Below are 14,967 nucleotides of genomic sequence, written 5' to 3'. Positions count from 1 at the left end.
GGCAGACAAGAGCAGGAGCTGCTGGAGAGCCAGGCAGCCACAGGGACGGGCTCCATGCAGCAGCAGCCCCCAGCCCAGCCCAGCAGGGCCGTGCCCAGGTACCCAGCCCAGCCCCAGCAGGGCCGTGCCCAGGTACCCAGCACCAGCTGCCCCAGCAGGGCCGTGCCCAGGTACCCAGCCCAGCCGGGCCGTGCCCAGGTACCCAGCACCAGCTGCCCTGGCAGGCTGTGCCCAGGTGCCCAGCACCAGCTGCCCACACAGCCTCCCGCACCAGTGCCGGCAGGTGCCCAGGTACCCAGCACCAGCTGCCCACACAGCCCCAGCAGGGCCGTGCCCAGGTACCCAGCCCAGCTGCCCCAGCAGGGCCGTGCCCAGGTACCCAGCCCAGCCCAGCCGTGCCCAGGTACCCAGCACCAGCCCCAGCAGGGCCGTGCCCAGGTGCCCAGCACCAGCTGCCCTCCCAGCCCTGACCTTGAAGTTGGACTCGCCGTCCAGGCTCGCTGTGGTGACGTAGCAGGTGCCATCAGTGCTGCTGGAGGCCAGAAATATCAAGTCACAGGGGAAGGTCTCATCTGCTTTCACTTCTACGATGTCTCCAACCTAGGAGAAAGGGAGCACTCACATGAACAGCCCTCTCAGGCGTTTTTAGGTGAGTGTGATTCAGCTTCTCTCAAAGGCAAGCTGGGGTCCAGGGGGTGCACAGATCCCTGACCATCACTCCAGAGCCCGATGGGTCACCCAGCCCTGCACTGACTCAGAGCACCCACGGGGCACAGCCAGTGTTTATTCCTCTGCTAAACCCTGATGGAGCAAGAGACCGTACTTGCCTGGAGTGCAGTGTGATAAATTAACATCAAAGCCAAGTGTACTTTCCTGGTGTCCTTGGGAGAGTAGGAAATAGAAGAGGACTGCCTGTCCTGGAGAAGTGCAAAATGCTGGCAGATGTGTCACCTGTCAGCCCCGGTACAGCTTTTGTGAGACAGCTTTTCAAAAGAAATCAAAGGCAGCCTCACTCCTTCACTGGGAGCAGCTCTGGAGCACCTCAGCTCAAAGTGAGCAAGCTGGGGCAGCTCTGACCCAGGACAGCCCTCCTCCCCTGTCCTGTCCCCTCAGCACAGCTCTGTGCTGCCATCAGCCGCAGTGAGAGCCACACACAGGCTCTCAGGTAACAGTTACCTTGATTTTTTCACTCTCTTTCCGCACTTGCTTTGCATTTTCCACGACAAAGACGTTGCTTTTGTTCACCTCGTTGTCAGCTCTGTGCCTCAGCCAGTCCTCGTACCCCTACAGCACAGACACAGGCAGCACAAACCCCTTACAAAGTGAGTAAACTAATGAAAAGGAGGAGTGAGGATCACAGGGACACGTGGAAACAATGAATAAGGCAACTGTCCTCAGACCTCCTTCATGCCTGACAAAACACCAACCAGAGCAGCTCAGACTGAATCAATTCATTTAGAAAACCTCCATATGCATATTTGACAGATTCAGAACAGATTAAAATAACACAAAAATAATCTATATGCGGGGCATGCAACAAGCAGCTGAACTACTGTAACACATTTCTATTATTCTCAGCTGTGGTAAGAACAGACTGACAATATGAATAATACACTCAGCAGCCTGCAACTCCTTCCTATGGTAACGCAGGATGAGGCTCTTCCTCTTCAGCCTTCACTGAGCATTGAGATCTGAGGCAGAGAGATTTTATTCCAGCTCTCCCTTTGCAGCCCCCGTAGATGAAACTTCTTTCTTTATTATTCACTCAGGAAATGTTAAATGGCATGTGTGCCTGTGATGGGAGGCAAAGGGAGATGAGGAGCACACGTCTGCAGGAGCGGTGAGTGGCTGAGCAGAACCTGTCCTTCCCAGCTCCCCACACGGAGCAGAGCGTGGGTGGATTTGGAGCACGTCTCTGCAAGGACTCAGGGAGCGTTTCCAAGAAGAGGAAAAACATTCCTGCAACACCAGACCTACAGCAGAAAGCTTACTGACCCTCCTGGCCTGCTCTCAGCAGCACAGGGATGATTCCACTGCCACAACAGGAGACACCAACCCCACACCCAAAGTGCAGCCTCTCCTGGAAAGCACCAGTGCCCAAATCACCCTCTAAAGGGGGCACCAAACCCCCAGCACACATTGGTGGCCTCTGAGCATATTTAAATACACGTTTCTGTACCTATCTCAAAGAGCATCTCCCCCACAGTGACAGCTGTACCTGTTTGATAGCTGTGACAGTGATGACAAAGAAGAGCGGGAGGCCACTGGTCACCGGGCTGGTTGGGGTGTCCACTATCACCTGCAGGACAAAAATGGACTGCTGAGCCCTGGGTTTCAGGCTGCAGATCAAACCAAACCTGTGGTTATGGGGGAAAAGGGTGCTGATCCCACTGAGGGCAGGTCAGAGCCCAGCACAGGAGAAAGGCAAGGAAGAGCAGCACCAGTCATCTTGAACCACTGACACTGGGAGGCTAAAAATAACACCCATCAGCCCAAATTACCTATGAAATACACTGCAGAACAGAACATGAATATTTAAGCAAAGCAGAAATGCAGGCTTTGTGTTGAAGCTCTCGGAGTGGAGCTCAGAGCACGCTGCAGGCACCACGGCTGCAGAGGGGCCTGGGGCACAGCTGGATCCTGCTGAGCTCACTGCAGGCAGCCCCAAGCACAGCCCAAACCTCTGAGCAGCAGTGAGACCCCCAGGCTGTGGGACCTGCTGCTCCCTCTGACGTGGCCCACAGGGTGAAATGGCAGGGCAGGGAGCCCTTCCCACCTTCCCAACACACCACACATTTCCCTGCTGCTCACTTCCCACCTTCCAGAGCAACCCACCACAGCCTGCTCATCTCCCTGCTGCTCCTGGGGACACTGGGAGCACCAGGGGCTCTGATGAAAGGGACAGGGGAGCTCAGCAGAAAGGCTTTGTGTGCCCACAAAGGGGCTTTGTCTCTTGTTTGTGCTTCCCCAGCACGCTCACACAACAGCAGCATTTGGGTATTTATTGTTTCAGGCTGCTGTAAAAAGCTGTGCTAAGGACAGGACTCCTCTTATCAGCTTCATGGACATTTTTGACTATGAAATGCTGTGCACTGCAATATCACCCTGCCCTACTGAACCCAGAGAGAAAAGCCAGAAGATTCTGAAGTGGAAGAGAGACACCACAAGAAGCAACCAGATAAATGGCAGAGGAGTTAAGCAGCAGGAGAGCAAACCAAGATAAACACCAGAAGTATTTCCAGGTACACAAAGCCCTGGCTCACTCCAATGGGTGTAAAGCATTCCCAAGCAGAAAGTCTGGTGGAAACCCAAGGTGGAGGAACAGCTCTGAGTGAGGACAGTGCCAAGTGTCACACAGACACTGCACACAGCAGTGATGGCCACTCCGCAGGGCAGTACCATGGAGCTTAGGCCAGTCAGCCAAAAGTTATCCTGCAAAAACTGGACAGGTCTTGGGAATCCAAGAAGAACTTTGGCTTGCTGAGAAGGGGAAAGGAGAGGACCTCCTGCTGCCCAGCAGGAGAGTTTCCTGCTCTGGACAGGTTACAGTTGTATGTATTTATATTAAAAAGCACAATTTCTGTCCACACAGATACAGGAACACAATATCAGATTAAGTGTCTGGAATAACTCATATATGTATTTAGAGTTTGGACTCCCTGCAAAAGCCCCATGGCTGGACACTACTCTTCCCCTTTGTGGCTGGTGAAAAGCTGAGGGACACACAAGCAACAAGCCAGGAGAAAGGCAGACTCCCCTGAAATTATTTTTGGACTGGTTCAGGACTTCAACAGCTTAATTTGAATCCACTTAAAAGACAAAGTCCTCCTGTTACTTAACAGTTTCTTCTTAGGAGATTCCTTAGGACGCTAAGGACCACACTCCAAAAGTTATCTCCACTCTCCTCCTCAAAGGGACTCTCTGCAGATTCCTGAAACAGCTTATTGCCACCAGCCTGGTCTGCCTACACACACATTGGGTGTGCTCATCCAGGCCAGCCCCTTCCACCAGGAGATTCCCTGCAGGCTCCTGTCAGAGCTGGAACACATGAACCAAAGGGATTTGCACTGTTTGTGTGCAGCGTTTCATGCTGAACGCACCCACTCTGCCTCACAAAGAGCTGGATCTGCAGCCACAGAGAAACAGAAGGTTTGATTCAATGTTTCACACAGGTAGGGCAGGTGCCCCAGGTAATTCCCCCAGCACTGAGACACCTCACTCCCCATGCAGCACCTGGGGGGACAACCCCAGTAACTTACAGACATTTAAATAGAAGCACGGACATTCAAGACACAGGTGGCATTTTCCAATGTATAACCCTTGGTACTGCAAATGCACAGAGTGGCCCTGAGTGCCTTTTTGAGGCAGGGGATGTCTCAGCATGACAAGCACTGGGGCAGGGGCTGCTCTGTGCAGCAGCCAGGATCAGGGCTGGGCTCTGCTCAGCTGGCTTTGGGTGTTCTCCAACCCACCACAAGGCTGCTCCCTGATTTCAGAGCTGCCCACAGAATGAAGGCCAGGAGGAGCAGCAGGCTCTTCTCTCACCTGTGCCTGAAACGGGCAAGCAGCGAGACAAACCCAGTTTGTGGCCATCATCAGGAATATTCCCTGCTCTCCACAGCCAGAGGGTCAATAGATAAAATGTAATAGCACGTCACTAAGTGGCCAGCTACACAAAAAGGACATCCTGACTCCAGGGTATCGCTTCAGTTCAAGGCAAATTACAAATTGGGTCTGACAAAGTGGAGCGATGCCAGCGCAATGAGGAGATGGAGGCAAGCCAGCTGACGCCAGAGCAAATTGGCCTTTGGTGTCACAGTGCCAGCAGAGCCACACACAGCAGGGCTGGGAACCCTGCTCCTGCACAGCCAGCACTGGGAACCAGAGCCCTCCCTGCACAGCACAGCATTCAGGCACCCAGCACTGTGTCTGCAATAAATTGGCTGCTTTGCCCGTGCAGAGCAACTTCCTCAAGCTTCAGTTTCCAAAACTCATCCTATGCATTTTCTGAATTTTACTGAGTACATCCCATCTCTCCTGCTTGCCTTGAAACTCATGATATCTGAGACACGAAAATATCATACCACTTGGGGAAATATAGAGATAAGAAACAGAAGCAGTAATGGTGACAAAAAACAGATCTTAATTGCGTAGCATCAAGTGTATTTTCAGTGGCTGAATGACCTTCACAGTTAGAATTAAGATGGTTTTTCAGTGTTTCAGCAGTCATTCAAATCCCATCTCAGACAGGCACAGATACTTTTATTATTTTTATGCCTTGGATGGTGTGGCAGAATTATAACAGCCTCCAAGTCCAAAATTTCCAAACTTCTTGTAAGCACAAACAGTTCTAAAGCTCAGTTCTTGTTCAAGCCGTGTTTAACGTCAGTTAAGCCCAAACCAAACTCACGCTCAGCCTCAAAGCTCTTACCTGCACGAGGAAGATGATGAGGAAGTAGAAGTTGGCAATTCTTCGAAACTGCTCGAAAAGGTTCTTGGGGAGGAAGTTCCAGAGGGTGTACTGTGGGGAGAGAGGGCACTGAGACAGAGCCAGGCTGGCAGCAGAGCCACAGGGAGAGCAGCTCTGCTCTGGCATGGCAGGGTGAGCACAGCCCCGGAGCCAAGCCCAGGAGCACAGAGCAGCTGGGGCTGAGATTACATGAAATTCACAATTCCCACACTGCAGCTGGGGCCGAGATCCCACCAAATTCCACAATTCCCACACTGCAGCTGGGGCCGAGATCCCACCAAATTCCTGCTCCAAATTCCAGCTCCAGCTCTTTCTGCTGGAGCACTGAGCAGTCAGAGGTGGCTCACAGTGAGACAACATCTAAAAAGGCATTTGTACACAAGTGATTTCATTACAAAGTGCACACATTTTTTCCAAATTCCCAAAACCATCTCAGAGATGTTTTTGTTAAAAAAAAAGTAGCCATGCTTGCCCATACAAATTCAGTATTAGGTCGTGCTTCATTATAATTTTAAGAAGTGTGCTGAATCATTTACTTTGGAAAGCATGCGGAATTTAAGAACAACATGGAAAATAATGGGTCTCATATCTATCTTTCAGTCTGTCTGGAATAAAAAAAAACAAACAGTCAAGTCTCAAGACTAATGCCCACTTAATTATAAAAGAGACTGGACAGGTCCCAGGCCTAGCAAATATAAAAGGGAAAAAGAACAAGGACATAACATTCAAAAATAAATCAAGGAAGAACTAAAATTAGTGCTAAAGCAAACCATTTGTCAGTGAGGGAGCTGAGCTGGGGGAAGGTGTCCTCACTCAGGCCCCTCTGCGTGCCAGCAAACATCAATGGGAATGCTGCACCAGCTAAACAGACTGAAAGCTCTTCCCAAAAATAAACCCAGACATACAAAAACTGATAAGATCCAAGATGTACAGAGAAACAAAGGAGAGGGAAAAACCCCTCTGCAGCTCAAGTGCAGAGAAACTGAAGCCTGAGTGCATGCTGAGCATCAGCAATGCTGAGCACTGGCATACGTATCCAGCTGTGTTGACAATATGGAATGCCACTTGTTTGATATTTTACTCCAATTGGCTTCAAATCTTTCGAAATAGCTTCATGAATGTCATGGAGAAAAGCAAAGCAGAAGGCAGATGGGTGTCATCACAGTTCTCCACCATAAACAAAAGCTGCATTAATACCATATGAATGTTTCCCCCCCTTCCATCCAAAGGGATAAACAGAGCATGGTTATTTTTGTCCTATCTCAAGAAAGAAAAATCCCACAGAATAAAAAAAAGGAAGGAATCATATTTTTAAGTCCCTTTATAAAGTAATGCCCTTTATAAAATAAAATTTGAGCTGCTGTTATCTCATGCTGTATTATACACCTAACCTGTCTTTTCTTCCCAAAGGGGATGTGAGAAAACTTTAAAAAACACACCAAAAAAATCCCCAACCCCACAAAATGAATGTGTCCACATGCTTTGCTACAAGAAAGGAACTTGTCCACATCCCCACTGGCTTGGGTAGGATGAAAAAAAGATACCAAGAGAGAGCCTGGAGCTGTGTGCCAGGGCTGTGCCAGGCTGCTGCACCTGCAGGGGCACCTTTGCCTCCATCCTGGAGGAACTCCGGCTCTCCCAGTTTGCAAACCCCGCACCAGGGCAAACCAGGGGGAGCACCCAGGCTGAGCGAGGGTGCCCTGGGCGGGCAGGGGGCTCACCTTGGAGGAGACAATCCTGTTGTCACAGAACTTCTGTGCCACGTACGCCTCGGTGTCCGCCACGGGCCGGTGCCCGACCAGCACGGTGCGCGTGCCCACCCGCTTCTCCTCCCCAGCACACTGCGGGCAAAGAGAGAGCTGTGAGCCCCAAAGAACCCAAATATCTGGGTAAAACCAGCTTCTCCTCCCCAGCACACTGCGGGCAAAGAGAGAGCTGTGAGCCCCAGGAACCCAAATATCTGTGTAAAACCAGCTTCTCCTCCCCAGCACACTGCGGGCAAAGAGAGAGCTGTGAGCCCAAAGAACCCAAATATCTGTGTAAAACCAGCTTCTGCTCCCCAGCACACTGCAGGCAAAGAGAGAGCTGTGAGCCCCAAATATCTGTGTAAAACCAGCTTCTCCTCCCCAGCACACTGCGGGCAAACAGAGAGCTGTGAGCCCCAGGAACCCAACATTGGGTAAAACCAGCTGCTCCTCCCAGCACACTGCGGCAAAGAGAGAGCTGTGAGCCCAAAGAACCCAAATATCTGGCTAAAACCAGCTTCTCCTCCCCAGCACACTGCGGGCAAAGAGAGAGCTGTGAGCCAAAGAACCCAAATATCTGGTAAAACCAGTTCTCCTCCCCAGCACACTGCAGGCAAAGGGAGACAGCTGTTAGCCCCAAATATCTGTGTAAAACCAGCTTCTGCTCCCCAGCACACTGTGGGCAGCAAAGAGAGAGCTGTGAGCCCAAAGAACCCAAATATCTGTGTAAAACCAGCTTCTGCTCGCCAGCACACTGCGGGCAGCAATGAGAAGCTGTGAGCCCCAACATCGCATCACAGCTTCTCCAACCAGCACACTGCGGGCAAAGAGAGAGCTGTGAGCCCCAAACATCTGCATTCACAGCTTCCAGCTCCTCAGCACACTGCACTGCTCACTGGAAATAAGGCAGCTGGAACTCAGAAATTCACCTCACTGCCCCAGCCAAAGCACAGAGGATGAAGAAGAGTAAGGTGATTTACCACAATCAAGGACATGCTGAGCCTGGAACACAGCTTTGCTCAGGCATCAGCTCAGGAGCACAGCCCACCCTATGCCCCACCAGGACAGGTCACTGCACTGCTGCCCTGTGCAGCACAGCTGCTGCCTGCATCTGCTGCCTGTGCCAGGCTGTTTTTCCCTCTTGAAGGAGAACTTGTCTTTATCAAGCACTTCAAGGCATTAGGAACATAATTTAGCATCTGTACATCTCTCCCTAGTCCCGACCTGGCGAATCCTTCAGCTCTGGGTTTATTCACTGCATGAGGAAGATGCCAACTGCACCCTCCCTTACACTCACTCTTCTGCCCAACCCTCAAACCCTTGCAGGATGTCTCACCACCACACTGGCACACACAGATTTAGCGCTCAGCTCAAAAACCCAAAAGGGTCTGCTTCTGCTATTTAAAAACCTCAGCTAAAATCACGAATGATGAAGCAGACAGCTTCACAGCACAAACTCCCCGAGATGGCACACACGGTGCTGGGGAGCCAGCTGGGCCTGCTGGGGGTTTAATTTAAAGCAGAATGAGATGTCACAAGTGACTGTCAGCGTCACGTCATGGGGGCTGCTGACAGCCCCAGTGCTCAGCAGCAGGGCGAGGGAGCTGCAGCAGAATAACCTCAGCAGGGAACAGGGCTGCCTGCAGGAGAACCCAGCCCTGCACAAAGCCAAAAACACCTGGGAGCCAGCACGGGGCTCAGCAGAGCCCAGCCACCCCACGGGAGGTGACAGCACCTGCAAAGCACAGACAGACCCCCTGGCCAAAGAGAGGGTGTTAACACATAGTGAACAAGGTACCTGAATGCACAAAAGCACCGGAGCTCCTCTATTTCAATGTAACCCTTCAGCATTTCCAACTTTTGTAGCTTCTTTTAAAGCCTTTCCCAGCCTGTGACAAAGGCAAGGCCAGGCAGGTCCCTGCAGCTCTCTGGGGCTGAGCAGCACCCTGGGCTCTGTCCCACCCAGCACACCCAAGTTCCTCACTGAACCAGAAAACTTTATTTTCAAAAACAACAGAACTGTGCGACAATTGAAAAATCAGCTTTTCATTCTGTCCAGGTTCCCCCTTTCATTTAACAGTGTCCTTGCCACAGATGCTCACAGCCAAGGAGAAGACCTGGCTGGCACCAGGAAGCATTTTGTGATGCTGAACTTAAAATTACACAGTGAATTTAAAATACCCACTAAGAGCAAATGGGGGAAGAGGGGTGAAGGGGAAAGAGTGGTGTTAGACCAGGGTAAGATTTCCTTAGAGTTCAGTTTTCAAATGTTAAAACAGGGAAGACTGGTCACAGTCTATGGTTTGAGGGCACTATCAGGCAGCAGGGCTGCTGAAACACCAGCAGACAGTTCACACTCCACTTTGCCACACTAATCCTCAACCCTACACTTGCTTGCCTTGAAACCCCCCAGAGCAGGTGCCAGAAGTGCCCAATGCCCGTCCCAAGCCAGCTGCCCAGCACAGGCTCAGCCTCTGCAGATTGTGCAGCTCCAGGAGTGCCCTGGATCCAGCTCAGCATCCCTCATCCACAGGGCTCATCACAGGCACTTGGGAAGGTGCAAACAAAGCCCAGCTAGAGAAAAGCTGCTCTGAAGTAAAGCCTGCAAAGACAGAAGGCTTGGGACTAACTGCTGCTTGGGGAAAGGGTGAAACCCAAATTTTGAACAGTTAAAACTGGTGAACCTGGAGCAGCAACAACAGCAGAATGGATCCTGCTGCACCAGGAGCAGGACCTGCCCAAAGGCAGCAGCAGCTCTTCCCTTGCTCTGTTTCCCACCCATGTCTGCACACCTGTAACTAAAGAAGGATTTTTATACCATGCCTGTACCTGGGGAGGGATGCTGACACCACAGCCATGCTCACAGCTCCAGGGGCTGATGCTCAGAGCAGCAGGATCCTCGTGCCCCACACGATGTCCCTGCACCCTGACAGAGCCAGCAGTGACCACCTCCACCCCAGCAGTGACCAGCTCCACAAGCCCCCAGCTGGGCAGGGCTGGCACACAGACCCCAAATGGGGAATGCCACTGTGCCCAGCCACAACAGCAGCAAACTGCACCTCTTCAAAGCACAAACCAACCAGACCCACAAAGGCTCCCTGATGTACCTGCTGCATTGTGGAGGTGCCAGCCACGGTGTGCCCAAGCTGAGCCCCAGGAGCAGGAGGCACAGCCATCCATCCACGCCACAGCAGTGCCAGGCAGCTGAGACAGATGTCCCCACGCTGGTCCCACCGTGTGCCTGAGCAGGCTCTGGAGCCAGGCGTGCCTGCTGAGCATCCCTGCAGCTCAGGGAGGAAGGAACAGCTTCCCCTGCCCGCTGGCACGGCGCTGGGGAGGAGCAGGGTCAGGGTCTGCCACTCTCACCCTGGCACGGAAACCAGCGAGCTCTGCCTAAGGCACTGCTGGGACAGTGTTCACTAGGATTCCAAAAGTGCTCACAAGGATCCCCAAAACTGTTCACAGGGATCCCCAAAAGTGTTCACAAGGATTCCCCAAAAGCGTTCACTAGGATCCCCAAGAGTGTTCTCTAGGATCCCCAAAAGTGTTCACAAGGATTCCCCAAAAGTGCTCACAAGGATTCCCCAAAAGCGTTCACAAGGATCCCCAAAAGCGTTCACTAGGATTCCCCAAAAGCGTTCACAAGGATCCCCAAAAGTGTTCACAAGGATTTCCTGACTACCCATGGGGTACATGTGAAGCCCCAGAGGAGAACCCAGATCCAGGTGTGGTGCGTGGGCTGACCAAGCCACACGAGTTCAGGACCAGCTCCTAGGGGGGATTTCACCCTCCAATCCCCTCAGTTGTTCACCTGCAGCCTCACCTCACACCGAGTGCAATGCCAGGGTGACAGTGGCACTGTAACCCCATGGTGCATGCCAGCCCTGCCACCACTCACAGCATTTCATTCCCATTCCCTCCACACCCACAGTGTCACAGCTGCCCACAGCTGGAGCCAGAAGGGTCACAGCCCATCCTGCCCAGCCCAGGCTGCAGCAGGAGGGGAGCCTGAGCTCAGAACTCCAGGCTGTCACCCTTTGGAGCAGCCCAGCCCAGCCCTCGTGGGTCATTAATGGATTGCTACCTTAATAACAGCTCTGAACAGGGACTTAGAGGCAGATTTAGGGAATAACTGCCAGGCTTTTGGGAAAATTATAAAATATGCAGATTGGCACGGAGAGGATTTACACGACTTTTTCCGACTGCCTTTCATGAAAAAATTTTAATTCTGATGGAAAAAAAAAAAAGAGAAAATATTACTTGGATGCAATTGAAGCAGCTGCCTTGCTGCCTGGTGGGGCTCTACACAGCCCACAGTTCACAGTGCTGGAGTGAGCTGGTGCAGGCAAAAGCCAGAGTTTCTCCTGCTGTTTACAGCCAAGGCTGCCAAAAGGATTATTCAAGAAAATAAACAATTGCATTCCCTTCCCTGGCACTTTCTCACCTCCCTGGGCCAGAGGGAGGTGTGAGCACTGGGGGAAGCAGAGCTGTCTGTAGGGATCAGCAGTGGGCACAGAGGCAGGGAAGGCACCCTGTGCTCCCCACCAAGCCTGGGGGACCTGGGGATGCAGGGGGTGACCACAGAGCCACTGCTGTACCTGTCCCTGCCACCCAGGGGAGCTCCCTGCAGCTGGCAGGGATCACAGCAGCACCGGGCACCCTGCAGCCACCAGGAACTGCAGGCAGGGAGGGCAGGAGGCGTTTCTGAGCAGGGCCACCATCCTGCCTGCACCCCCAAAGATGCAGGAGTCTCCTGCAAGGCCTCAAGCTCCAGTTCAGAGCTCCTGTCCCACTGCCCCAGTGCCTCACCAAGCCTACCAGCGAGCCAATCCCTCAGCAGGGCATCCAAACCAGATTCCTCCTGAAGCCAACAGCCTGAGAGCCAGATAAATCCCAGCAGGTGAAGGTGAGGTGAGGCTGCTCTGCCAGGAGCATCCCCCAAGCTGGCACCTGGCTGCCCAGCATGGCACACAGGGCTGCTGCTGCAGCACCACCCTTCTCTGCAGCAAGAAACTCACACAGGAACATGTTCTGGGAAATGCTTTGGTGTAACCCAACCTTCCCATTCTTGCACCTTTTATAAAGCCCACGTTCTGCCAGAAGCAGCAGTTCTGAAATCAAGGCATTATGGGAGATAATGGTTATTTTCTTACATTGCCCAAATTCAGAAAGCCCATCTGTGTGCCAGGGTAGGTCACCTGAAGCTTGGCATTCCACTATAAATTCTTCTTTGAGGAGACAAGAACAGGTAAGATTTGAAGGTAAAAATGCCCATGGATGCAATGAATAACCCAACACACTGATGACTTGAAGCTGTTGGAGCATTACAGAGAGATGGCACAATTACATTTGCAGCCTACAGCAGCCCCAAATTCCCTGCCTGAGTTTGGGCACCGGTCCCTTTGTGCCCCCTTCTCCATCTGTGCCCACTTTCACAGCAATGTCCCTGCCCAGCACAACCTCCCACCTGCCCTGGGGAGAGACCCCTCCTCAGGACCCCTCCCCACTTTCTGGGAATCCATCAATCCAGCACCACGCACAGCACCCAGACGGCACCGGATAAAAGCTGCAAACCTGGGTAAAAATTAGCAAGCCTGGGTAAAAATTAATGGAGTTAGGCTGAGTCCAACAGGAGAGGTGAACCCGTGCCCTGCAGTCCCTGCTGACAAGGAGCCACCTCAACAGGAACTATTTCTAGGGCAGCTGCAAACAGAGCCTTTAATTATATCCCCCATATGGAAAGCAAGTGTCTGTGCTACCTTCTGGCCCTGTTTCCAGAAAAAAACCAGCAGCAGAAGTAAAACTAAAAAACCACCAGCATCTGATTTACTACAGCTCCAGAAAGCACCAAGACCAGAACTAACCAGTAAAAAAAACTCCTCCTTTCATGTTTGCTGAAGATAACTGTAAGCCACAACGTAAACACAAATAACTCATAGAAAACAGATCTAATAAAAACCACAGGCATTTAAAAAAATCATCTGCTAAACCAGCACAACTACAAGGCTCAAACACTTGAATGAAAGCACAGCTTATATTAAATAGATGCAAAAGAAAGATTAAATCACATTACTTGGCTTCAATCTCATGAATAGTTTAAAGTCTAATTGCTCCTGTATTGTTCCATTTATCATAAAAGTTGTAGAGAAGGCGACCTGATTTACAAAAAAAGCTTGCAAAAATAACAGCACCTCCCAAAACAGCCTGTTCCAGCTCCTGTTTCACTTAGCCTCAGAAGAACAAAGGAAAACACAGCCACAATTTTAAAAAGCCTCCATAAATTTACGGTAACCCCTCCAAAACATCCACCAGCCTCACTGCCCAGCCGATGTATTTTTAATTGAGATTTCTTCTTGCCAATTTTCCTATGACTTCGTCCTTAGTCACTTCTGTGAGGACACGAGCCACGCTTTGAGAACAGCCTCAATAATTCAGCAGCTCAGGCTGTGCTTACCCACACTGAGCACATCCTTCAGCAGATCTCCTGATTTACAGAGAGAGCTCCATTCCATGCATCAGAACCAGCCCCACAGCTCCTGTGCCTGCACGGGAGGGTCAATAACACACACAGACCTTGGGAACACAGCCAGCCCAGTCTGAAATGCTGGGAGCTCATAGGGCCAGGGTGAAGGGCACACACTGCCCGGCCTCATCTCCCACTGGATGGGACTGCTGCTCATCCTGGCCAGGATGGGATGGAAGGCTGGTACCTGGGGAGAACAGCAGGTTGAAATTTAAACCAGGATCCCTTTCTGCTGCTCATCCTGGCCAGGATGGGAGGCTGGTACCTGGGGAGAACAGCAGGTTGAAATTTAAACCAGGATCCCTTTCTGCTGCTCATCCTGGCCAGGATGGGAGGCTGGTACCTGGGGAGAACAGCAGGTTGAAATTTAAACCAGGATCCCTTTCTGCTGCTCACTCCTGGCCAGGATGGGAGGCTGGTACCTGGGGAGAACAGCAGGTTGAAATTTAAACCAGGATCCCTTTCTGCTCCTCATCCTGGCCAGGATGGGATGGAAGGCTGGTACCTGGGGAAAGCAGCAGGTTGAAATTTAAACCAGGATCCCTTTCTGCTCCTCATCCTGGCCAGGATGGGATGGAAGGCTGGTACCTGGGGAAAGCAGCAGGTTGAAATTTAAACCAGGATCCCTTCCCCTGAGCCGAGGCTGGAGCTCACACTGATGTGTCAGCCAGGGACAGGGCACGGCCACCAAGAAGTGACCACTGGGTCACACCAGCTCCAGGCAGTGTGGGGGGCAGCCATGAGAGCCCCCAGACCCCAAGAAAAGACAAGAGCAGGAGAGGAGCCTTGGGGAAAGGGCCAGGGGGTTTCACAGCAGCGAGCACGTGGTGGGGCTCAGCACACAGCACACAGCCCTGCTCCCTGGGGATGGCACAGCAGTGCAGGTGAGCCCAGCACAGCACCACAACCACAGCACAGCACCCTTAAAGCAACGGGGACTGCACCGAGTGAGGGGCACCAGCAGAGCCCACCCCGTGTCCCCTCTGTCCCCAGAGCTGCTGCCTCACCCCATGGCCACAGGGAGGGCACCCTCAGCAAGGACAGGGGCTGGGGAACACAGAGCCAGCCAGGCTGCACTTCCTGCAAACGCTGCCTTGGCCAACAAAAAAAACCTACAGAGACATGGCTGGGTGGGGAGAACAGGGGAAAAGGCTACTTGAGAGACTCCATAAGGGTGGAGAGAGGAAATACAGAAGTTTTTTCCCCATGTAATAAATTTAAAGGAGAGC

General features: G+C 52.1%; 1 protein-coding gene across 5 annotated transcripts in view; it reads right to left on the bottom strand.

Moving 5' to 3' along the window:
- ATP11C (ATPase phospholipid transporting 11C) overlaps window positions 1-14,967 on the bottom strand; it is a 58,670-nt gene that overhangs the window by 32,164 nt on the left and 11,539 nt on the right. For all 5 annotated transcript variants that reach the window (XM_064712752.1, XM_064712754.1, XM_064712751.1 and 2 more), the window contains exons 2-6: window positions 7,192-7,311; window positions 5,432-5,521; window positions 2,219-2,299; window positions 1,177-1,284; window positions 472-600 (exon numbers count right to left, since the gene is read on the bottom strand). In XM_064712752.1, coding sequence (XP_064568822.1) covers window positions 472-600; window positions 1,177-1,284; window positions 2,219-2,299; window positions 5,432-5,521; window positions 7,192-7,311 — 528 coding nt within the window. The remainder of the gene's footprint in view (window positions 1-471; window positions 601-1,176; window positions 1,285-2,218; window positions 2,300-5,431; window positions 5,522-7,191; window positions 7,312-14,967) is intronic.

Source organism: Zonotrichia leucophrys, chromosome 4A, assembly GCF_028769735.1.
Source record: "Zonotrichia leucophrys gambelii isolate GWCS_2022_RI chromosome 4A, RI_Zleu_2.0, whole genome shotgun sequence".
Taxonomy (NCBI): domain Eukaryota; kingdom Metazoa; phylum Chordata; class Aves; order Passeriformes; family Passerellidae; genus Zonotrichia; species Zonotrichia leucophrys.
This window is presented reverse-complemented; position numbering and strand designations above follow the sequence as displayed.